The sequence below is a fragment of the Pongo pygmaeus genome, chromosome 9 (assembly GCF_028885625.2).
Source record: "Pongo pygmaeus isolate AG05252 chromosome 9, NHGRI_mPonPyg2-v2.0_pri, whole genome shotgun sequence".
NCBI lineage: Eukaryota > Metazoa > Chordata > Mammalia > Primates > Hominidae > Pongo > Pongo pygmaeus.
In genome coordinates this window covers 33,534,208-33,559,366 of record NC_072382.2, presented here as the reverse complement: position 1 = coordinate 33,559,366, position 25,159 = coordinate 33,534,208, and the positions used below count along the sequence as shown (strand labels likewise).

Here is a 25,159-nt window from a genome sequence, read left to right as displayed (position 1 = left end):
AGGAGTTTATGAGGCATAGAGTTTATTATTAGTCCCTAAAGACTGTTGCTTTGGAGGTCTCTAATGTGACTTAGTATCTTAATGCTACTGCATTAGCACCAAAAGAGAAAAAGTTTAAAGTTGCTTTATATATCTGTATCTCCAATTATACATGAATATAATGAATAATACATGTGCATGTTAAGAAAAATATATACACATTCACAGCAATTCTACGTATTTCATTGCCTTATAGAAGAGTCCTCAGAGCATGAGATTGTATATGGATTGGCTTTTTTCAAAATTAAAAATATTCAATACAAAAACGGTTCTAATGAAAACCTAGATGAGGTACTTTATAAACCAGCAAACCTTAAAGACATCCAAGTATGAAACTGCCAGCTGCTAAAGTAGCTGAAAAAGTTTTTACCATTTTAATTTTTTTATTATATCCAGGAAGAAGAAGAAGGGGGAAAAAAGACTTTTTTCTTTCCTACCTATAATAAACATGTCAATAGCAGCTGGATTTCGAGCCATTTGGTCCTAGGTGAGAAAAAGAATGCAATCGATAAAAACATATTTTACTTAATTTTTCATTGTTCATTATCTGTATCTTTCCCTGGAGACGAGGCAAAACAGATAAAAATAAAGTTGAGATAAGAAGATATATGGCTTGTTATCCTAGAAGAAAGGGTTCTGAATCAGAGTCAAGAGATCTGAGCAGTTCTAGGTTACTCACTTCTTTCAGTAAATGGAGAGACCAAGCTACCATCCTACAACCTTACGGAGACATCAAGTAAAAAAATGAGATAAAAAGTATGAAAATGCTTTAAAAAGTTAAAAGCTATAAAAGCTCTTTAAATACGTAAAATGTTATATAGAGTCACATGTCTCAACTATGAAAAGCATTTTCTTTTTTTTTTTTTTGAGAGGGAGCCTTGCTCTGTTGCCCAGGCTGGAGTGCAGTGGCTCGATCTCAGCTCACTATGACCTCCACCTCCCAGACTCAAGCAATTCTCCTGCCTCAGCCTCCCCAGGTAGCTGGGACTAAGGCGTGTGCCACCACACCTGGCTAATTTTTCTGTGTTTTTTTTCAGTAGAGGTGGGGTTTCGCCATGATGGCCAGGCTGGTCTCAAACTCCTGATCTCAGTTGATCCACCCGCCTCAGCCTCCCAAAGTGCTGAGATCACAGGCATGAGCCACCACACCCAGCCAAAATTTAGAATTTTCTATTTTAAATTCCTTTTTTAAGTAAAAAGTTCATATCTAGGCAAAAATGAAGGCAGAGGTTGTGTAACTGAGAAATTACTGATAACTGAAAATTATTTTTTCATTTTTATTAACTGAAACCAATACCATATGTTCTGTGGTTACATTAAAACAATAAAAGTCTCCTAAAAAAGAACTACATTTTTCGATACATCAAATACCCACTGAACAAAGTTTTAAAAGTTTCTACTGCACTCAAAGCATGAATCAAAGGATGTTCAAAGACTAAATTTTTGGAAAGTCTGAAACACATATTACAATTAATTACTTCAACAAAAAGCTCCTCATTAATTTTCCTTAAAATACCTTAAGACAAATCGCAGCTTTTCCTCTGTATATACACTAGTTTTTTATGTTCAACTGTCAAGTTTTCTCTTGGGTTCCATGCCATTATGTCAGAATATTAACTCTAGTTAGAGAGGTCTATAACTAAAATGCATAATATTCTATACCCATTCTACAATCCTGAAAATACCTAATGCATGCATTTATACAACCATCAGAACACATCTTAATGCCATATTTAAACACACGTTCTACTTACTGGACATTGGTAGAAAACTTCATTTTTGTTTCGGCCCTCTGCAGCTTCCACTGCTATGTACTGACTCAAACCAGTATGTATGCAAAAAGTTAAAGGGAGACAGTATTTCAGTCCCTGTCTCTGCTGGAATCCTCCGGCAGCTGTATCGACGTCTAACAAATCTTCAGAACGATAGTGATTAGACAGTGCCATGCTTCCCAATAACCTGAGGAGCATACAGACTCAAACATGAAATACACGGCAGTGCCAAAGAGCTGTGCTTCATCTTTCTGATGAATAATAATTTCCCACTCACAACTTTATAAGTACTAATTAACATGACAATTCTAAATCAGGAATAACCAAAGCACTATAATTTCTAAATATTTAATTCAAACTCTTTTGATTGGAAAAAAGATTCTGATTTAAATTGAAAATTAATTAAATGTCTAAATGGCAATGTTTTAAAAAGAAATACAGTTTTATTGTTTTCAAGAATCTATCTTGCCATGATATATTGATTTGCTGGTGTTTTGCTAGCCATGTATGTATGGCCAATTTAATGTTTAAAGAAGTAAATTCTCTGACGCCGTTATCTTGATACAACCTTTAGCTTACCCTATGCAACCAGACAGTATAAATGTAAAGCAGCTTAAACCTTGTCCAAATTTTCAGAAACTTGGATGCCTGGGGTATAGATTAAATATATATATAGCAATAAATATTTATTAAATATATATATAGCAATACAGGTATCAAGGTATTCCTTGATGAGATTCCTAAGTCTCAATGCTTGAGCCATGTATAGATAAAAATCCCTGTGTTGCAATTTATGACCTATTGGTCATATCGGTTCTGGGCAACTCTTCTAACAAAGTTCTCTCCTGTTTGCTCTTAAAATCTGACAGTTTTTCAGCTTTGTCAAGTTTCAGTTCAATAGGAAAAAATAGCCAATAATTTAGGGTCATCTAGTCCTAACTGACTTCTATGTCTGACCCATGCCTAGTATTTGATTTCTTTTTTTTTGAGACAGGATCTTGTTCTGTCACCCAGGCTGGAGTGCAGTGCTTACTGCAGCCTCAAACTCCTGGGCTCAAGAGATCCACAGCTCCTGAGTAGCTGGAGCTATAGGTGCATGCTACCAAGTCTGGCAAATTGTTTTTAACTTAATTTTTTATAGAGACAGGCAGGATCTTGCTATGCTACCCAGGTTGGTCTTGAACTCCTGACTTCAGGAGTCCTCCTGCCTTGGCATCCCAAAGAGCTAGTTTCAGGCATGAGCGACCACGCCCTGCCCCCAATATTTGACTTCTGAATACTACCTTGTAATCTCAATGTGATCACCTCTGGGATTCCCTGTATTCATTCAACCCTTATCTGAAATTGTAACAGAGCCTCACATGATTCTTCACATACAAAGGAACACCAGGTTCCAATAAGAACAGTGCAAAGTTCTCCTTAAATTCTTATTAGCATTTCACAAGCACAATGGCTCTGAAATAGCTTACTTTCATAAAAGTACAAAAGGAGTAGACCCATTCAAAGCATATGCCTTCTAAAACTGTGGGTGAGTTTTGATGACTACTGCATGGTCTACTTTTACCCAAAAGTTCCACAATGTAAGGTGGATATGGCGGCTGGAAGGCTGAGGCAGGAGGATCCCTTGAGCCTAGGAGTTCAAGACCAGCCTGGGCAATATAGTAAGACCCCATCTCTAAAAATAATAATAATAATAATAATAATTTAAAATAATAAAAGTTTATAAAACAAATCTTTAAAAAAAAAAAAAAAGCTGAGCCAGGTACAGTGGTATATGCCTGTAGCCCCAGCTACTTGGGAGGCAGACGCAAGAGGATTGCTTGAGCCCAGGAGTTAAATACCACTAGCCTGGCAACACAGCAAGACACCATCTCTTAAAAAAAAAAAAGGCTGGGTGCAGTGGTTTGCATCTGTAATCCCAGCACTTTTGGAGGCTGAGGCAGGAATTGTTTGAGCCCAGGAATTCAAGACCAGCCTGGGCAACATGACAAGACCCCATCTCTACAAAAAATACAAAAAAGTAGCCGGGCATGGTGGTGCGCCTGTACTTCTAGGTACTGGGACAGCTGAGGTGGCAGGATTGCTTGAGCCAGGGGAGTCAAGGCTGCAGTGAGCTGAGATCAAGCTACTACACTCCAGGCTTGGGGACTGAGCAAGACTCTGTCTCAAAAAAATAAAAAAATTTCCACAATAAATACTTCATTCTTTAGAATTAAATTTTAAACAGGCCATTCAATTATATACACTGTGTTGAATATGACAAAACAATTTTCTTTAGTGTAGTGTATGCAGCTCTGGACAAATGATTGCTCTTTACATGTATAGTAGGTAGAATTTGCATCAAGCTCCCAAAATAATTTGCCTGGCCTGTAATAAGATACACATTTCAAGAGTTCTGAAGAATTTGGTTAAAATATATTGCACATAACTTTACTGTATGTCCCAACCCCCATCCCATACCAGACTTCATTTTAACTATACAAATATATTGATAAAAATTGTGTTTTTATGAGATATATTTATTTTGGTAAAATCTAATTCAAGCTATAGATTTTGTCTTACGGATTGCTATAAAGGAGAAAGAGGGAATTCCCATGCTTCTTTAATTTGTTAAGGGTAACTACAAATACAATTTATTTACTTTCATTCTAAAAAATAACTTGCATCATTAAAAATAACCAAAACATTGAATATCTTACCCAGGAACCACTAACTTCTGTCCATTGTGAATTCGGTATGAACATCGATAATCGTCAGGAAGCTTGCAGCCAATCTGCGCTTCCACAGCATCGAGGTCTTCCTCTCGAGCACCCTCTATAAGGGCACAAAAAAGAGTGAATTGCGAAGAAACAGCCTTAAATCTAAGAAGAAATGCAATCTATCTGCTAACTAATGAAACAATCTTGGAGTGAGTGAATTCTGTCCAAAATATATGGCTGAAATAGAAGGAAATGGATTGAAAACTAATTTGAAGCACTGAGAAAGCAAATTTCTTAGTTTCCTCCCAACAGGGAAAACACTGGCACTTAGTAAAACATGGAAAGTGGGCACCAATGAGATTCACAATAATGTTTTCACATTATAACACAAACCTCTAAATTTCCTAAATCTAAAATAATTCATACTGCTTTATTTAAAATAAAAAAAAAAAAAACAACAAAACCCCTGGAAGTTCTCTAAACTGATGTTATTTAAGAGTTTTAACATTGACTCTCAGTGGGAAATATAGGACATAAGGTATGGTTCATGTGTGAGGAGCCCATTAACTTGAACTCTATTTTGTATATTTGTAAACTTGCCACATATTCTAGCTTTGAGAAGTGGGAAATAATCACAAATACCAAGAGATGAGATCGACATTCAGCAGCAGCCCACCAGGTTGTTGGACCAAACCTCTTGCTGAATAGTGAAAGCAAAAAATTGGCTTGAAGACTTTCGAAGAGTCACAACGGTAGGGGAGAGGGGTTCAGGAGAAGAGGGAGACTGAGAGGTGAGCCAGGCATCGGAAGCCACCTTGCCTTTAGACAAGAATTGCTGTCAATTCTGAAAGCACATATGAGGTTGAGTGGCCAAGAAGCTGAGCAAAGCTTTAGGCAGTACCACAGGGCTAGAGGGCAAAAAAAACAGAGTTCAGGGTCCACAAAGGAGAGAGGGACCTGGTAAAACCCAAGGTTTTTGGGCTAGGATCCTGACTGACATCCTAGGAAAAAGGATGAACTGAAAATAAGACTAGTCCTCACAAAGACGCCCAGCTTTCAATCATATCAATCCCTGATTGCGTTACAGTGATCTGCCCATTGACTAGCTGCTAGCCAAAAGCAAAAGTAATCTCTAGAAGAAAACAACATTACCCCAAAATTCAAATTATGTCTAGCAATAAATTAAAAACTACTAGGCCTATACAAAGACAAGATCTGACTAAAGAAAGAGGAAAAAATAGAAAATAGAACCAAATCCATAATACATTGTTATTGGAGTTAGTAAACATGGACTTAAAAATAACCACAACTGATATATTCAATGAATTAAATGAAAAGATGGAGCATTTCAGCAGAGAACTAGAAACTATAAAAATGAATCAAATGGAAATCTTAGAGCTGAAAAATGCAAAAACTAAAATAAGAATACACTGAAAGGGTTTAACAGCAAATCATAGTTTTAAAGCTAAAGAGGGAATTATAAACTGGAAGCCAGGTCAGAAGACAAAAAAGGATGGAAAAACACAAAAAGAGCCTAAGACACATATGGGAGGACATGGCAGAAAGGTCTATGATACATGCACTAGAATCCCAGAGGGAGAGGAAAAGCAGAATGAGGTAGAAGCAGTATTTGGAGATAACAGCAGAGAATTTTCCAAAATTGATGAAAATGCCAAACGATAATTCAGAAGCACCATAAACCCTATGGAGAAAAATTACAAAGAAAAGTTATCTAGATACATCTTGGAAAACTGCTAAAATCGAAGACAAAGATAAATTTTAAAAGCAGTGTGGTGGGTGCAGTGAGGGTATAATTACCTTCAAAAGAGAAACAATAAGACTGACAGCTAAATTCTCTACAGAAACAATAGAAGTTAGCTGGACTCAGTGGCTCATGCATGTAATCCCAGCACTTTGGGAGGCTGAGGTGGGAGGGTGGCTTGAGGCCAGGAGTTCAAGACCAGCCTGGGCAACATAGTAAGACCCCATCTATAAAAAAAAAAAACTTAAAAATTAGCTAGGGATGGTGTCGCACCTGTAGTCCCAGCTACTCGGGAGACTGAGCAGGAAGGATTGTTTGAGCCCAGGAGTTGGAGGCTGCAATGGGCTATGATTGTGCCACTGCACTCCAGCCTGGGCAACAAAGCAAGACCCTGTCTTTAAAAAGAAAAGAAACAATAGAAGTCAGAAGAATGATATCTTCAAACTGATGAAGAAAAATCACTGCTGACCAAAACCCTACAACCAGTGAATATATCTTCCACAATGAAGATGAAATAAATACATTTTTAGATAAACGAAAGAAAAATTCAGCAGCAGCAGTTAGAAGAAATACCAAAAGGAATTCCTCAGGTGGAAGGAAAGTGATCCCAGATGGAAGTATGAAGACACAGGAAGGAATAAAGGGCAACCAGAAAAGATAAATATCAAGGTAAGTCTAAAAGAATATTGAATATGTAAAATAAGAATGTTTTCAGGGAAATTAAATATGTTAAAAAACAAAATCACAAAAACAATAAATCAAAAGGCAGGCGGGAGGTGATTGGAGTTAAAGCATTCTAAAGTTCTTTCATTGTCCAGGAAGTGGAAAAAGTACTAATTTACATTAGACTTTAAAAAGTCAAAGATGCAATGTTTTAATCTCTAATATAATCACTAAAAAAAGAAAGGAGAAGGGAATGGAATAAAACATAATTAAGAAGATTACAAAAATGGAACAGTGAACAGGTAGGACAAATAGAAAAACAGAAACATGGTATTCCTCAACTCAAACACATCAGTAAATCTATTAAATATGAATAGACTAAATAATCTAATGAAAAGACAAACTGACAGATCAGATAAAAAACAAAAAATTATATACGAGACACATCTTAAAGTAAATACAGAAAACAAAGCTAGAGTAGCTCTACTAAAATCACATGAAATGAGACTTTAAGGCAAACAACTTTATTAGCGCTAATGGAGGCCTTTTCGTAATAACAAAAAGGTTAAATTCACTACACAGATGTTACAATTCTAATTTTATGTACCTAATAAGAGCTTTAAAATATATTTTTAAATGACAACTAAAATGGGGAAACGATTATCTACAATCACAGTGGCTGTAGTTTTCTCCTGCTGTAATATTAGCAGCTTAAAGCACTTATTATTTCACAGTTTCTGTAGGTCAGGAGTAGATATGACTCAACTGGATCCTCTGCTCAGGCCCCGCAAGGCTGAAAGTATGGCATCAACTGGGGCTGCTATCTCATCTTATGCATCGTATGCTTAGGAGCCTCTTCCAAGCTCACTGGTTGTTGGCAGAATTCAATTCCTTAGGACTGAGGCCCTCAGCTCCTGGAGGCCACCCACCATTCTCTACCATGTGGCCCTCTCCATAATATGCCAGTTTGCTTATTCAAAGTCAACAGGAGAGGCACATTGAATCTGACTTCTGGAAGGGCCCAGTCCCTTTTAAAGGCTCATCTGATTAAGTGGGGCCCAGTCAGGATAATTTGCTTTTTGATTAATAATTAACTCAAATTCAACTAATTTGGGACCTTAATTACATAGGCAAAATCCCTTCACCTTTTTCATATAATATGCTCTAATGGAAGAAAATCAGTTATTTTCACAGTACCACCTACACTCAAGGAGAGATCATTATACCAGGCATGTACACCAGTGGGTGGGAATTTTGGGACTATCTCAGAATTCTGCCTACCACAGCAATAGATTTTATCATACTTCTCTCAATAACTAACAGAACAGGCAGACAAAATAAACAATTCAGTAAGAGTGTAGAAGATTTGAACAAGATTAACAAATTTTACCTAATTATATATACAGTATTGAACTCCATAACTGCAGAAAATACATTGTTTTTAAGTATACACAAAACATTGACCAAAATAGATCATATACCGGACCACAGAATAAGTCCTAACAAATTTTAAATGACTGAACTCACATAAAGTATATCCTGTGATCACAGTGGAATTAAAATATAAATTATATTTAAAAGATTACTTTAAAAGTCCAAAATATTTAGAAATTAAGTAATACACTTCTGTATCATTCATGGGTTAAAGAAGAAATCAAAGAAATCAGAAAATACTTTGAACTGCATGGTAATAAAAACACAGTGTATTAAAACTTATGGGACAAACTAATGTGCTTAGTGGGAAATTTAGAGCTCTAAATTCATTTAAAAAAATAAGAAAGCCTGAAAATCTATGATCCAAGCAATGATCCCAAGTCAGGAAAAAAAAAAAAAAATCACAGTAAATTCAAAGAGAAGACATCAAAGAAATTAATGAAATAAAAAACAAACATACAGTAAAGGATTGGCAAAGGCAAAAGCCAGCTCTTTGAAAAGATTAATAAAATTAATTCACCCCATCTAGCAAGATTGATGAAGAAAAACAGCAAAAGTATAAATAATTAATATTAGAAATGGAAAAGGTGGTATCACCACAGATCCAACAAGCACTAAAAAGATAAGAGGATATTATGAAAAACTTTATGTCAATAGATTTGAAAATAGATGAAGTGGACAATTTCCTAGAAAACAACTTATCAAAATTGACATAAGAATAAATAGAAAATCAAAATAGTCCTATATCTAATAAAGGAATTGAATCCATAATTTAAAACTTTCCTACAATGAAAACTCCAGAATTGAATGGCTTCACTGGTGCATTCTACTAATCATTTAAGCAAAAAATAAGACCAAGCTTACATAAACTCTTCCAGGGAACAGAAAAAGAGGCAACACTTCCCGACTCGTTTTATAAGGCCAGCATCATCTTGATACCAACACCTGACAAGAACATTGCAAGAAAGGAAAATTACAGGCCAAACTCTCATGAACATAGATGTAAAAATCCCAATAAAATACTAGCAGATTATATCCAGTACATATAAAAAAGATAATATATTACAATCAAAGTAGGATTATTCCAGAAATACAAAGTTGGTTTAGCATTCAGAAAAGCAATTAATGCATTTCACTGCATTAACAGAGTAAGGAGAAAAATCATGAGAATCATAATGCAGACAAGGCATTTGATAGAAATTCAATTATCCATTTAAAAAACAAAAACAAAAACCCTCTTCCCAAACTAGGATCAGAGGGACTATCTTCAATCTGATAAGGAATATCTACAAAAAAAAAAACAAACCTGACAGCAAACATCTTATTTAAAGGTGAAATGCTTAAAGCTTTCCCTCTGCAATCAGAAAGATAAGGATGCCCGCTATCCCATCATTACTCCTCTCCAACACTGTACTGAAGGCCCTCACCAGTGCAGTAAGGCAAGAAAAAGAAATACATGATATATGAGGCTTGGAAAGATAGAAATACAACTGTCATTATTCTACATCCTTAGGGAAATGCAAATTAAAACCACCACTACACACCTGCCAAAAAGGCTAAAATAAAAAGAACGACAACATTAAAGTGCTGGTAAGAATGTAAACTGGTAGAACTACTTTCAAAAATAAACACCATCTTTTGAAGTTTAACATAAGCAACTCTATAACCCAGCAAACTCAATGCCAGATATTTACCCAGTAGAAATATACTCATATAGACATCAACAATGTATATAAAAATTTACAGCATTATTTGTAATAGCCAGAAATAGAAATAACCCAAATATCCATTAACAGTAGAAGGAATAGCCTACTCAGATAATGGAGTACTATACTGCAGCCAAAATGAACAAACTCTGTTACACTCAAAAAGATTGAATCTCACAAACAAAGTAGAAATAATCCATACAAAATACTATCATACAACTTACATAAAGTTCAAAAAAGAAAACTACTCAATAGCATTAACAATCAGAATAGTGGTTGCCTCTGTGAAAGAGGGAAGGACTATGAGGAGGGCTTCTAGGTACAGATAATATTCTACTTCTTGATCTGGAGGGTGTTACAATGGACATGTTTACCTTGTGATAATTCAATGAGTTGTGCACTTACAATTTGTGCCTATTTCTGTATGCTACTTAAAACCATTAGTGAGAGCATGTACCCCTGCATATAATGTGATGAGAAGGGCACTTCACGTCTGCAGTTATCTTTGTAAAAAAAAACATAACTCCAGCTCCAGTCTAATCATCAGTAAAATATCAAGACGAAGCTGATTTGAGGAACTGCAATTACTTTTGCACTAACCTAATACAAAATACCTGACAAGTACTCTCTCAAAACTGTCAAGGTGCTGGGTGCGGTGGCTCCCATCTGTAATCTCAGCACTTTGGGAGGCCTACTTGGGCAGATCACTTGTGGTCAAGAGTTCAAGACCAGCCTGGCCAACATGGTGAAACCCTGTCTCTACTAAAAATACAAAAATTAGCCAGGTGTGGTGGTTCGTGACTGTAGTCCCAGCTACTTGGGAGACGGAGGCAGGAGAATCGCTGGAACCTGGGAGGCAGAGGTTGCAGTGAGCCAAGATCATGCCACTGTACTCCATCCTGAGTGACCATCTCAAAACAAAAACAAAAACAAACAAACAAACAAACAAAAAATTGTCAAGGTCATAAAAGACAAAGAAACTGCCACAGATCAGAGTACACCAAGAAGACATGACAACTAAATGCAGTGTGGTATTCTGGACTGGATCCTGGAACAGAAAAAGGACAATAATGGAAAATCGGGGGAAATTCAAGTGAAGTCTGGAGTTTAGTTAATAGTAATGTGCCAATGAAGATGTTTTAGTTTTCATAAATGTCCCACAGTGGGATATATAAGGGTAAAGGGTGAGGGGTGTATAAAACTCTCTGAACTCTCTTTGCAATTTTTCTGTAAATCTCAAAGTACTCCAAAATAAAAAGTTCATTTTAAAAAAAGAGAAATTTTAGTATAAAAGAAACGAAGCTGAATGGCAACCTGAACTACTGGATGAGGAAAGAAACTAATATTTGTATGGTATGTGCCTCATGTTAGACACTTAACATGTAACATTAAGAAACTAAGAATTTCTTGAAGAAGAGAAAGAGACAAAAATAGACATGGCAAAAAGAAAACTAAAAGGAAATGTATGTTTACAATACAGTAAAATCAAGGTTGAAAGAGGTATCCAACTATAATAGAATTTGGGAGGCAGAAAGACCAGAATTAATCTTTGCTCTACTACTTTGACGTAGTTTGTATAAGTGTCCCCTCCCAAATCTAATGTTGAACTGTAATCCCCAATATTGGAGGGGGGCCTGGTGGGAGGTGATTGGATCATGGGGTGGATTTTTTCTCATGAATGGTTTAGCATCCTTCCCTTGGTGCTGTCCTCAAGATAGTGAGTGACTTCTCATGAGATCTGGCTATTTAAAAGTGTGCCGTACCTCCCCCTCTTCCTATTGATCTTGCTTTTGCCATGTGACACGCCTGCTCATACTTTGCTTTCCCCATGAGTAAAAGCTCCCTGAGGCCTCCCCAGAAGCAGATGCCACCATACTTCTTGTATAGCCTGCAGAATCGTGAACCGATTAAACCTCTTGTCTTATAAATTACCCAGATTCAGACATTTCTTTATAGCAATGCAAGAATGGACTGATACACACTGACTGCATGATTTCTAGCAAGCTATTTCACCTCTTTAATCCTGTTTCTTCATCCTCAAGAGGGGGATAATACCACCTACCTTAGAGAATTACAGTGAGGATTAATAAAGTGCTTTACTCATACTCAGTAAATATTTATTTACTTTCTTTCTCCTTAACCTACTCATAGAAGGAAACAGTGAAAAAGTTACCAGGAGCCAAGAAGCCTAGATTAGAGTTGTATCTTGGTCACTAGTTTGATAACCTTGCATGAGTCACTTAAACTCTCTGGGTATGTTTCTTCAACTTACTAGCATAAATCAGGATGGGCATATTATAGTCCATGCTCCAAATCCTGGCCTGCTGCCTCCTTGTATGAATAAAGTTTTATTGGAATACAGCAACACTCATTTATTTATGCATCATCTTTGGCCGCTTTTCCACAACAACAGCTGAGTTGAAGAGTTGTGACAGAGACCATGTGTCCCACAAAGCCTAAAATTTTACTGTCTGGTCCTTTAAAGAGAAAGTCTGCCAACCCCTCGTCTAAACAGTCTCTAAGGTGCCTTCCAACTCTAAAATTCTAAGCCAAAACTTAAGGTAAATATGAGATTTGAAAATATGTGACAATATATCTTAATTTCAAGATGCTCCATAAAAACTTCCCCAAGTCCAATGCCTATCTGCTTTGATTTTCCTTTTTATCTGCAACCTCTATAACCTTGCAATTGAATCAGAGACTGTGGCAGCCGAGGTGAGCAGCTAGGTTCCTGACTTGGTTTTAAAATTCATAAGCCTAGGGTTCCAAGAACCCCCAGCACTGCAGACATCAAAGAGCCTTTATCCTATTCCAACTCATGGCAAAGCCCCAGAGAACTGGCACTGTGGAGTAAAACAGAAGCTGTCAAGGAATTATCTGACAACCTCACTTCCAACTGCTAGGTAGTACAGGGAGCCTGGAAATACCAAAATTCATGCACCAAAAAAAAAAAAAAAAAAAAATGGAAAAAGGAAAAGAAAAACAAGCAGCAGCAGCAGCTGTTACATATCCTTAGTTTTATCTTCTTGATAGCTCTGAGCCTAAGAGCAGAACCATATACCATACCATATTCCAAATGTCCTAATATTTAAACTAGCTCTTCTAGTCCAATATACATTCTAAGACATTCCAAACATAATAGGATAGGTCCTGTCTCCCTTCAGCCAATGTTAAGACCATAGCTCTGGAGTCTGCTCTATATCCAAATCCTGGTTTTGCCTTTTCCTTTGTGATGGTTAAACAACTCAGTTTTTGTTTTGTTTTGTTTTGTTTTGTTGAGATAGAGTCTTGCTCTGTCGCCCAGGCTGGAGTGCAGTGGTGCGATCTTGGCTCACTGCAAGCTCCGCTTCCCGGGTTCACGCCATTCTCCTGCCTCAGCCTCCTGAGTAGCTGGGACTACAGGCGCATGCCACCATGCCTGGCTAATTTTTTGTATTTTTAGTAGAGACGAGGTTTCACTGTGTTAGCCAGGATGGTCTCGATCTCCTGACCTCGTGATCCACCCGCCTCGGCCTCCCAAAGTGTTGGGATTACAGGCGTGAGCCACCGCGCCTGGCCACAACTTACTTAGTTTTTCAAGCCTTGGGTAATCCACCTATAAAATGAGAATAGTAATTATTTATCCCATAGGACTTTTGCAATTAAATGGAGTAATACTCAAGAAATACTTAGCCAGTGCCTAGCTTTCTGTTTAATTAATAATAGCTACTGTAAGCCATTACCTTATCATCACCAAATATCTATTTTCAGATTTATTTTCCTCTTGAAATATTCAACCCTACATACCAAGTAAATAGTATTATTCGTTTCTTCTAAGAAAAGAAGCTATTCAGAATATTAATCAAGGGTACTTTCCTTCAAAGCTCTACTCTTTCTGCCAAATCATTCTTTCTTCTACCTTCTAGCAATTCAGTTTCAAGCACCTCGTCATGCAACTGTGATTTGTATGAAAGTAATATTTGCATGGGAAATTAGAAAGGAAACACAAAATGCAAAAGGAATACTGTTTCAAAAGAGTCTTTAGTTCTAAAGGGAAGAAAATATTTGAGAAGAACTGATTCCAATTTTAGCTCAGCAAAACCGAACATCTATACAATGCCTTTCAGTGTAGAAATCTGAAAAAAACTTGGAGGGTGGCAATCTATCTACGATCTGTCTATTTTCATGATCATTAATTCAATCAAATTAATGGAAATAGCTTAATATTTCTTGCCAAAATTGGACAATAATGGTGTAATAGAAAGAGCATATTCTGGAGTCGAACAGACCTCAGTTCAAATCTTAGTTCTACTATTTTGCAAACGTCAAAATAAGGATAAAAGTTTTCCTTACTCTACTAGGCTGCTCTTACACAGGTAAAGACCAAGGGTCTTTCTGAATATTAGACTATCAAACAAACATTTACTTGTACTGAAAATAGGAAACAGTGTTGGTACAGTAGGCAAAATTTCACAATTAAAAAAAAAATCTTTTAAAAGAAATCACCATAGTTACTCTCACACAATCTTAGCATTACTACTTTCTTAATAGAAAACAAATATAAGGATAAAAGTTCAGCTTTCCCTTCTGATAAATAACCACGTGGGTCCCAAGACTGAGAAAAAACAGGGTAAGCACTAGAGTGAAGGTCCTACTTCCATGGCCAAATATGAACAGTAAATCACAGACAAGGTTGGGTTAACACAGTTGCGTAGATGACAGAGATTCAAAGTTATTTAAACTAACCTATTTATACTAACAGTAATGAAAATGGGGAAAGGGACCCTGCATTCCCAGTACCTTTCAGAGATAAAACCATCCGAGGACACCTGGGCTCCAAATATTTCTTGAGATCATCCCAGGCCTTTTTAATAGCAGCATAATGGTCAATGTATCTTCCTACATCAGAGTAAGTATCTATGAAGAGAGATTTCCAACACTGATTCTTCTGTGTTTTCTCTTCCCTAAATAGATGAAAAACATGAGATTTAAAATCTTTTAAAATAATATTAGCATTTATTTTAGATACCTACAACATATAGGAACTTGTACTTTTCCCTTCCTTTTCATTATATTTTAGCCACAAATGAAGATCAGATAGCAAAAAGTGATATACACATAAAAAAATTTTAACAAAAGTTACTACTGGCATGGTGGAATTGTTAGGCACTCATTTTCTCCTTTTCTTTCTACTTATTTTTTTCAGTTTTCTAATCTTTAATAAAATATGAATAGTAATAACATATAAATTTCAACTTACTCTTAAAAATATACCAATTATAAACTTGTAAAGGCATCATGTATTGTTTTAGAGAATACTTAGAATCTTGTGATATAATAATATTAATCTAACACATATCTACATTGAATTAGTTGAGAATCATAGAACGTGAAAGTAATTACATGATTCAACATTCCTATTTGGTAAAATTCCCCAAGCATTTATTGAGTGTCCACTTAGCCACTGAGAATATAAAAAAATAAGGCACATTTTTTGCCTTCAAAAAAGGTAAGAGTCTAACCAGTGAGAAAGAATGAAGTATAAAATTAAGAATCAGAAGTGATAGAGGGTAAGGCAGCCACAGAGGGCCTTAAGGTAACATGCTAACGAGCTTAGTAAGAAAGGCTTGGTAAGCCTTTGTGATGAATGTAGAAGGAGGGAGAGAAGTGGGGAGAGAGAGAGAGAGACACGCCTAGGATGACTCCTAATTCTGATTTGGATGCCTGAGTGGATGATGCTGCTATGAAGACTGGGAATGCTGAAGGACAGCTTTAGGAATAGGGAAAAGAACAATTCAGGGTGGGTTTTTTTTTGTTTTGTTTTGTTTTTTTTGCGGGGGTAGGAGAGGGAAGGGGAGCATCTTTTTATTAATCTAAATAATATACACATAGATTATTAAAACTAAAAAGTACCAAAGAACTTACGATGAAAAACTATTCTCCTGTTTTAAGTCCAACTCCTCAAAGGAAATCTTAGGTATTTCTAGAAGTTACCTCTATAGTTCTAAATGTTTATGCCTCTAGTTCTTGATTTATCAACTTCACATGCATCTACTGATACCCCAAAGAGAAACACAGGAAGATCTAGCAATACTTAAAATTCCCCTTACCCTGTTCTTTTTCCTCCCAATGTTTGATAGCTCTGTTATTAATTTTCACTTCTGTCTAAAGCTTGCAGCTTTAAATAATATGCTTAAACTTCTGCTTCTTACTTCACCAACTTTAGTCACTACCTGACTCCACTTAATCTAAGAAAAGATATTGGCATTCCTACTCATTTCTTCCACCTTTCTCAACTCCCACTTTCTGTCATCTGTACTTTGATTCTGTCAAATTTGTTAACATTTACTGATCCAGTTAATAAGTGTGGGACAGCCAATAGAAAGGTCCAGCAGACAGTTGTGCAAACAATTCTAGAGCTCAGTGGGGAAGTCAGGGAGGGAGATTCAGGTTTGGGAGTTAGGAGCATGCAGATAGTCACTATAAACGGCAACAATGCATGCAGTAGAGTTCAGCGAGGGAGAGCAGCAGTGGGCTAAGGACAGAACCTTGGCAAATACCAACATTTACTAGCAGGCATGAGAAGAGCCACCAAAGGAGATAAAGAGACAAGGGTTAGAGAGGAGAATCAGGACAAACTAGTGTTATGGAAGAAGCCAAGGGCCAGTTTTCAGAAGTACATATTCCTCGAATACTCACTCAGATATCAGCCAGTATTTTTTGCAATGTCTTCTCCACAGCGGATCATGACTTGATAGCTGGCTAAGTCTTCGACTGACATAACAACAGCTGGCAGTAACCAGATTCACCGATAGTATTAAAAAAAGTAAGAAAACAATTTAAAAATAAAGATTAAAATACTCATTGTTAAGTTTTGTTTTATGCCTTTTGCTTCTCTTATTTTTCACTTATTACCTTTATAATTACAAAACTATTTTCTAAAACCTGTTTAACATGCTAAGTAGTACAATTGCCTTGTTAGTAGTGAAACTGAGTTCACAAATGAACCCTGAAACATCTACAATTGTAATTTTTCACAAAAATATCTACAAACCATATATGCCATTGGAGTTAATCTCAAATCAAGGAGTTGTCCTATGCTTATTATCAGGACAATACTCATTTCTACATATAGGAAGAAAGTTATTTAGTCATAAACAAAGGGACTTGGGGTTTTTTCCCAAGATCTGTAAGATGTATGCTACTAAATACACAAACTTTTTATTTTTGTTTTTTAAAATTTTTTATTTAAAGGAAAAAAGTATTGCCACAAAAACCACGTTTTCATTAAAGCAACTACTGGAAAGTCCACCTATAGAGGGTGCCTGAATCATAACAGTTCTGATTCAACAGTCATGGCTACACAAGTTATCAGCTGCCCCAAAACATCGAATGTTAGAAGCAAATAACTTTCTTACTATATAAAGATTTCTAACACAACAGTGTTGCAATCCTGTAAATTCTACTCTACATAATTAATTTGTAAAAAGAATGAACCTAAGATTAGGACTCTATCCTTTCCAGAGAGAAATTACAAGTTATATTAATAGAAAGTAGGTATTCAAAGATCTCACTTGGGCAACAGCTAATCAACAGAATCTTAAATCACATCAGGTTTGTCAAGGCCATAACTAAGGTGTGTTAAAAACCAATCTATAGTAAACAAAATTGCCTTTGTTTGATTTTCGGATTTTACAGAAACATCATCCTCATCCTTTTCTGCCAAGCTCAGGAGATGCCCAAATTAACTTTTGTAAACATAGGAATCCCTCCAGTTTTGTGCATTCAGTTTCCATACCCTCTTCTTGATTCCTGTCCCTCCACTGCCCTAGGAGCTAAACAACATAAAAGAATCCGGAATATGCATGAAAGGTGAATTCAATGCACATTGAGAGTGAAAACTACTGTTCTAGAGATTCTGATCCAGTTGGTTTGGACTGAGATCTGTACCTCAGGCATCTGTATGTTTAGAAAGTGCCACAGGCCATTCTGATGCACAGGTCATTCTGATGCACAGTGTGGCATTTATTCACTCCATTTCAGAATAAATCACTCTGAAATGGAGAGGGTATCAGATCATCTCAATTCAAACTATGCAACTGATGCTACATGATTCCAGTGTACTAATCCAATCCAACCCAATCCAGTTCAGCAAATACATACCAAAAACTTCAGAACTTATCACTAGACTAGACCCTTGACAAAATTGGGCTGTATGGTGCAGGAAAAAAGCTGCAATACACTGGATACTTTTCTGTAGATAAAATTCAAATGGTATTCAACTCAATTTATTTCCACAGACATTTACAGAGGGATCATGTCACTTCTGTTTAAAATTGTGATTACTACCTAAACCATTTAAAGTAAAATCTTACCTCCTCACCTTGGTTCCCAAGGTCCTGCATGATCTCACCACCCTCATCTCATCACTGTCTGTGAGTCACTCCCTACCTCCAGCAACGCCAGCCTTCTGTATCTTCCACCAGGCCATGCTGTTGAAGAGTACCCTTCAGCAGTCCTGTCAACCTCTGAACATACTTTTTCTCTCTGCCAGAACTGCATATGCCCTGCTTCATATATGGCAGCTCCTTCCGATTTGATCACCTCTCACTTCCTATTCCTTAACAGAGCAATCTATTTCCTTCACTGCACTTAGTACCTCTTGCAATTATGCGCTTGCCCACTGGACTGTAAGCTCCATAAGAGTTGCCTTATCTGCGTTGTTCACTACTGTACCCTCAACACTTAACAGACTGGCACATAGTAAGCCCTCGGGAAAAAAAAAATCTTTGAATAAGAAGATAAGCAAGGCAGTCCTTACAGTCAAGAAGCACTCCATCTACCTGACATGGCAAATCAGTTCTGCTGGAAGAAGGTAGAGAGGGCATCTTCTCCACCTTGCCAAGTTGAGAAGAGGTAGGCAAGGCATTCCAGGCAAGGTCGAGAGCTTGAGCCCCGGGGAAAAAAAAAAAAAGAAAGTGCAAGTGTGTTGTATGCTGGCAGAGGTCTGATTTGGCTAGAATGGATGGTGCAAATGTGATAGTGGAGGAGAAATAAGTCCTGGAGGACCTTAGACATACAAGCCAGATGATAAGAGCTTTCAATGCCCCAGAAGTTTAGGTTATAGTCTATAAACATAGAGGTGTCACAGGTTTTAAGGAGAATGACAACCAGATGTGTCTTGGAAAGATCACCCTGGCAGCAATCAAAAGTTGGAGACTGTTAGTTAAATTTTAAGTATTTTCTAGAAAAATAAAATTGCTAGCAGGTACAGGTAGCGACCAGTACAGGTAGTGACCAAAAACTTGAGGTATCTCTCTATCACCACTTAGCTAGGCCAACAACTATCTGTAACTCCAAGAAATCTGTATTTATAAAAGGACTTCTAATAACACAGGGCACAATCATCAAATAGCCAGAATCTAATGGTTAATCCAAAACACAAAACAAATCTCGCCCATCTATCCTAAGAGGGCGACTTTGCATCCTCTGCAAATATATACGGTAGCACAGGAAACTCACAGCCATGCCACCCCCTGTCAAGGGTGTAAACAATCCTGACAGCTGGGGGGCGGGCTGGCAGCGCCATTTCTTCCACCAGCCCAGACAGTCCCAAGTTCTGAAGAAACTGGGCATTGAACCACCCTTATCAGCAACCGGTGTTTATTTCTGGAACAGATGCTAGTAATGTGGGAAACCCAAGGTGTCCAGGAGAGAAGATAGTCACCGGTATGGCATCACCGGAAGTCAGTACCAAAACATAAACTTCAACATCGAACCGTAAGGAGCAATGCTGACAGCAAAACAATTCTCACGCATTGAAGTCCGAAAGTGAGCCCTGACAGCGATTCCAGCGCTGGGGAAGTAGCACCACGGGAGTAAGGGGTTGCCTATCTTCTCCTCTCGCTCGCCCCACCTGCCCACGCCGGCGCCAGACTCCGCAGGCCCCGGACCCAGCAGAGAAGAGCGCCTGGCCGGGACAGGGGCTTTTACACAGCAGCAGGGACTGACCCCGACCGGGAGGGCACCTGCGGGGCCAGCGGGGGTCCGCGGAGTGCGGCGGTGCGGCACGAGGGCCACTACCACCTTCTCTTGCAAGTGGGCCTCACCGAGGCCTGGGAGAGACAGATCTCGTCGCTTCTCAAACCTGGGCCCAGGACGGGAGGAAGACTCAGGGCGAGGCCCTTTCCACCCCCGTCTCGCCCCGGTCCCCGGTGGCTCCGCAGGATGAGGGCGGCCCTGGCGTCACCTTCTGGTGTCGCGGAAGCTCGGGTCCTGTCAGCGGCCCCGACCCCCTTTCCCCATGCCTCACCGCCTCCTCTCCCCATGCCCCCACCCCTGCAATGCGTGTCGTCCCATTACTTGATTAGGTCCCGATAGTCCAAAAAGGATAAGATGAGGAGCAGGGGATCGGTGGGCAGCGACTCCAGGGTCAGCGGCGCCGTCTCGGTCTCCATGGCCGCCATCTTGCCTGGCCCGGTGCAGGTCTGGCCCCGCCCTGTCCCCGCCCCTTCCCCGCCCCCACCAGCGCCCGAACCGCCCCCAGCCGCTCTCCCAGGTTTGTTATGTAACCGCCGGGCCAGCCCCGCCCTCAGGGCGGGCTGAGGTGCGGCTCCCTGGAGACCCCGCCCGCGACCCGGGAGCCAGCGGCGCAGTGCGAGTTCAGCCCGCTTCCTTCGCGCTCCGCGTCAGATCTCTCCAGCTCTGTTCTCGCATCCCAGTTCGTAAACTTGCCCAGCCCGGGACCCTTTTGTTGCCAAATCTGCCTCGGTCTGCCCAACTCCTCCTGCAAAATTTTACACTCAGTATGCAGGAAGCCTCGCTCAAAATCTGACACTCCTCCACGCCCTTGGTCCCCAAATCCATTCCTTCTGTTTTCCAACCCAAGAACCCCTCGTTTTCGCCGCTCAGCCTTCCCCACCCCGCTTGTCCCCCGCACACAGCAGGGAGGCTCCGAGACTTGTCCACTCAGCAGGAGCAGAGCTGAGAATCAGCCAGGGACACCAGCTGAAGGCCCTTCTCCCAAATTAAGAAAATAGTTGTTGAGGGCTTAACTTCACGCCCCTCCCCGCCTTCCTAAGTAAAATGTGTACAGGGAGTGAGTCTGAGTCTCAGCCGCTGTCCCTTAATTTGGTTATCATGGCTATTTTCAGCCTATTAGGGCAATGCAAAGGGTACAGTGTGGATTTTTATCAGCTTTAAAATTTATTTTGTCCAGGGTTTAGATCCCGCAGAGTTAAGTATCCCGCGTGTGAAGGGATGAACTGAGATTCCCAGAGGACATAACTGATGGAGGCACAAAGATGTCTGCTCTTCAGCTTTGCCAAGGTGATATTAAAAAGAGAGTGGGGGAAGTATAATGGTCCATACATTACTTGCCTGATTTCTTCTTTTCCATTGCTTTTCCAAAGGTAGTATGGTGTAAGGGGCTTTGGGGAATCCAGACAGACCTGGACTTCACACACCTGTCATTTACTTCACTACTAGTGAAATGCTGGCGTAATTACGCCTAAGTTCTCTGAGACTGTCCCTCATCTCTAAAACCACCCCTCCTCTGGTGAACTAAGGATGGCGATAACGCTTTATGTAAAGTGCCTGGCCAGATAATCAATAAATGTTAATTTTCCAAGCTTATGCATGCATCAGTCACTAAGTTCTCCAAACATTTCCATATCCTGGAAAAAGTTTCTCTCAATTATTTGGAAGAGTGGAAGTGATATGCCCCGCCCCAAAAAAATCCATTTCCTCCATTCTTCATACCATTAATGCCTTCTATTTATGGTTTTGCTTAATAATTATAACCCCTGCCACCCAGCCAACAAAACAGAACAACAGCAACAAAAAACTCTGCCTACATCTCTGTGCTTCCAAATTGTTTATGCATATGCTTAGAAGAACATTTATTGAATTGGATTTCAAATACTTGTTCTGTGTCTCTCTCGTCAAACTGTAAACTCTCAGTCTGACTCATCTTTCTAATTTCAGGGCTTAGCAAGGTATTCAACAACTAGAAAGTTTAAATTCAGGTTGAATGGATGAATGAAGACAGAATAATCATTTCTGTTTACAAGGGAACCATACCTTTTTACATAGGCAAATGCTTGTAAAGGTGTTTGATCCTGATTTATGTTTGTCTCCATTTTCTCCTTCAGATGGGCCACCTGTTTTAAATCCAGAAGCTGGTGGGAGTTTCAGGTACACTGCATTTGCTTCTGCTGTCCTATTGCACTTGGACTTGGTGCAGCTATGACCTAATGCAGAAGACAAAGTATGAAGCTACCAAACTGTCAGGGTCAGAACTAAGGTAAGGCAAGAAAGCTACTTGCTTGGGGCACAAATTTAAGAAGAGGTGCCAAAAAACTGAATAATCAAATAAATAACATTTTAATGCAATATTTTTAAAAATAAAAATTAATGCAAAAAAAATTCACAGTGAACAAAATACCAAACTCTTAAACAAAAACAAGATCCCACAGTGCCATGTAAGCCATGTCAGAGCCTGATGCAAAAAGAAAAAACAATGCGCACCGCTAAATACATGCTTTTTATGGTTTTGTTTGTTTGTTTTTTGAAACAGGGTTTCTCTGCTGTTGCCCAGGCTGGAGTGCAGTGACATGCTTTCGGCTCACTACAACTTCTGTCTCCTGGGCTCAAGCGAATTTCCTACCTCAGCCTCCTGAGTAGCCGAGACTACAGCTACACCACAACACCCAGCTAATTTTTGTATTTTTAGTAGAGACAGGGTTTCACCATGTTGGTCAGGCTGGTCTTGAACTCCTGACCTCAAGTGACCTACCTGCCTCAACCTCTCAAAGTGCTGGGATTACAGGCGTGAGCCGCTGCATCTGGCCAGGTGGAAGACTTGCTTCTCCCATGTGGCTGGGCTTACAGCTTCTGCCATGAGCCCTCAGCCCCTCTTTTCCAGGCTGCTAAGCCCTGCCACTTCCTACCTTGCAAAGTGCCATCAGGTTGCCATCCCCTGCTGCACTAGCCCAGGCCCCTCTGGAGAGGTGGCTTTGGCTCAGGCTCCACTTTTCTCCCCAGCATGGTATGAGGCATGTGGTAGAGGCTGGGGGAGCAATGCAGGTAGGCAGGACCCGGGAGAGCACTTTCCTGGGCCGGGGCTTCCTTTTGCCCTTCCCCCACCCCCTGCCACCCTGCCCCCAATACTGGCTGGAAAATGGGTAGGTAGAAAGAGAGAGTCCAGAATTTGGCTATTCACATCCCCAGGGCTAAGCTTGGGTGGAAGAAACAGTCCCTCCAAGTTTGCTCATCGTTTTGGAAGCTGGTTTCTAAAGAGTTTCACTAAAATAGTATTTGCTTATCATTTTAATTTCTATGGTAGATCAGAAAGCAGAAGGTTCTAAGGCCAGGCGTGGTAGCTCACGCCTGTAATCCCAACACCTTGGGAGGCCAAGGTAGGCAGATTGCTTGAGTCCAGGAGTTCCAGACCACGCTGGAGAGACCCTGTCTCTACAAAAAAAAAAAAAAAAAAAAAGCCAGGCATGGTGGTACATGCCTGTAGTCCCAGCTACTCAGGAGGCTGAGGTGGGAGGATAGCTTGAGCCTAGGAGGTCGAGGCTGCAGTGAACTGTGATTGTGCCACTGAACTCCAGCCTGGGCGACATAATGAGACCCTGTCTCTAAATAAATAAATAAATGTTTTTTAAAAAGAAATCAGAAGGTTCTAACAGAAGGGTTCAGATGTAGAATTTTTTTTTTTTAAATGTTTCTCCTTTTCTCAGGAGTAGAGAGGGACAATGCTTGAGAAATACACAGTCTTACGTGTTTCCTTTAGAACCCCAGTGGCATCTTATTTATGATGAGTAGCTCCTAGCAACAACACCCTACCTCTTGGTAATCACATCGTAGTTTCATCGGCTTTGAGGTTCCCACTGGCTGTTTAGGTAAATCCTTCAGACATTAATTCCTATCAAGTACAAGCATCCGGGCTCAGGACTGTGAGAGATCAAGCTGAACACAGTGCCATACCTGCCCTTCAGAAAGTGACAGACACTCCCTAACGGTTTGGTTGGGGAGAGGCAAATTCAAATGGCCCTGGAGACTCATTTTCTCACCTGTTTTCGTGGTTTAGCAACTCGCTGCCTCAGCAGATCTGAGTTAGCTTGGAGGCAGAACAGGATGCTCTAAAAGTTCCTACTAAATGGCAGCCTAGAGGTACCCCGAATCCCAGGCTTCCACCTCAGCATTTGTAAAACAGAGTTTAAGATCCTTCTGTATTGAACTCTGCAAGATGAACCCAGCCTAGGCACATCTCTCAGCGGGACAGGGAAGCTGGGGGCTGGGATGGATGGTAGTATGGGAAGAGGGGGTTGCTTACATGCTCCTCCTTCTCTGCTTGTATCCCCTTCCCCCACCCAACTTGTATTTATACCACATGGCATTGGTAGTGTGTGTCTGGCCCCTGAAAGGCAGTCGCACGCATGAAGGTTAAACTCCACTTTGCCTCGATGCTAAGTGCTTTTGGAACTGCCCTTGTCCAACTTGGCCTTCCCAGGGCCAAAAGCATTCTCTCCTAGGGGGCCCTGTCACCCAAGCCCCAGTGTCAGCAATCCTGGTTGTGCTGAGGCAGCCCTTGCATTTGGGAACCCAGAAGATAAAAGGGTGGGAGGATCATGGTGGCACTGCTGGGCACTAATTCCCCCAAACAAGTGTGACACCCAAAGAAAAATCCTGGGCCTCAAGACTGCCAGTGATTGGTAAAAAAGAGACCCGCCCCTGTGGAGCCCAGGAATATTCAGGAGAATTACGCTTTATGGCTGAAAACAGGGAGAAGGATAAAATTGCAGGGATGAGTGGAGATTAGGGACTGCCACTGCTACTCACTCAGAAAAGCAGCCAGGCTGATGGGGTGACACAAAAATCTGGAATGGATTTAGCTGCTCTTGTGCAGCAAAACCACAGACAAACTCATGGCTAACGGGAAGCCTGGACCAGATATAAGAGATTTATAGGCACAGTTCCAGCAGCTATACACACTAAGTTCTAGGACTTGGTTCCCTGCTCCTTCCTTAAGGGATACTTTAAATATTTCTGAATTTGCCAAACCAATGTCTGGTTTTTTTGTTTTTGTCTGTGACATGT

General features: G+C 39.7%; 1 protein-coding gene and 1 long non-coding RNA gene across 7 annotated transcripts in view; one reads left to right on the top strand and one right to left on the bottom strand.

The window, feature by feature from the left end:
- The window catches only part of FBXO3 (F-box protein 3), a 33,624-nt gene extending 13,037 nt beyond the window's left edge, over positions 1-20,587 (bottom strand). For 3 of the 6 annotated variants that reach the window (XM_054438979.2, XM_063671008.1, XM_054438981.2), the window contains exons 1-6: positions 20,417-20,554; positions 16,754-16,843; positions 14,855-15,018; positions 4,511-4,625; positions 1,794-1,998; positions 477-522 (exon numbers count right to left, since the gene is read on the bottom strand). In XM_054438979.2, coding sequence (XP_054294954.1) covers positions 477-522; positions 1,794-1,998; positions 4,511-4,625; positions 14,855-15,018; positions 16,754-16,843; positions 20,417-20,520 — 724 coding nt within the window. In that variant the 5' untranslated portion in view covers positions 20,521-20,554. Of the gene's footprint in view, positions 1-476; positions 523-1,793; positions 1,999-4,510; positions 4,626-14,854; positions 15,019-16,753; positions 16,844-20,416 lie in introns of all 6 variants that reach the window. The other 3 variants (XM_054438977.2, XM_054438978.2, XM_054438980.2) reach the window with 3 other exon arrangements.
- Positions 20,588-20,636: 49 nt separating this feature from the next.
- LOC129029591 (uncharacterized) lies at positions 20,637-21,688 on the top strand. Its single transcript, XR_008500268.1, has 3 exons — positions 20,637-20,774; positions 21,273-21,382; positions 21,466-21,688. It is a non-coding gene; the product is annotated as an uncharacterized LOC129029591 (long non-coding RNA).
- The last annotated feature ends 3,471 nt before the right edge of the window (positions 21,689-25,159 follow it).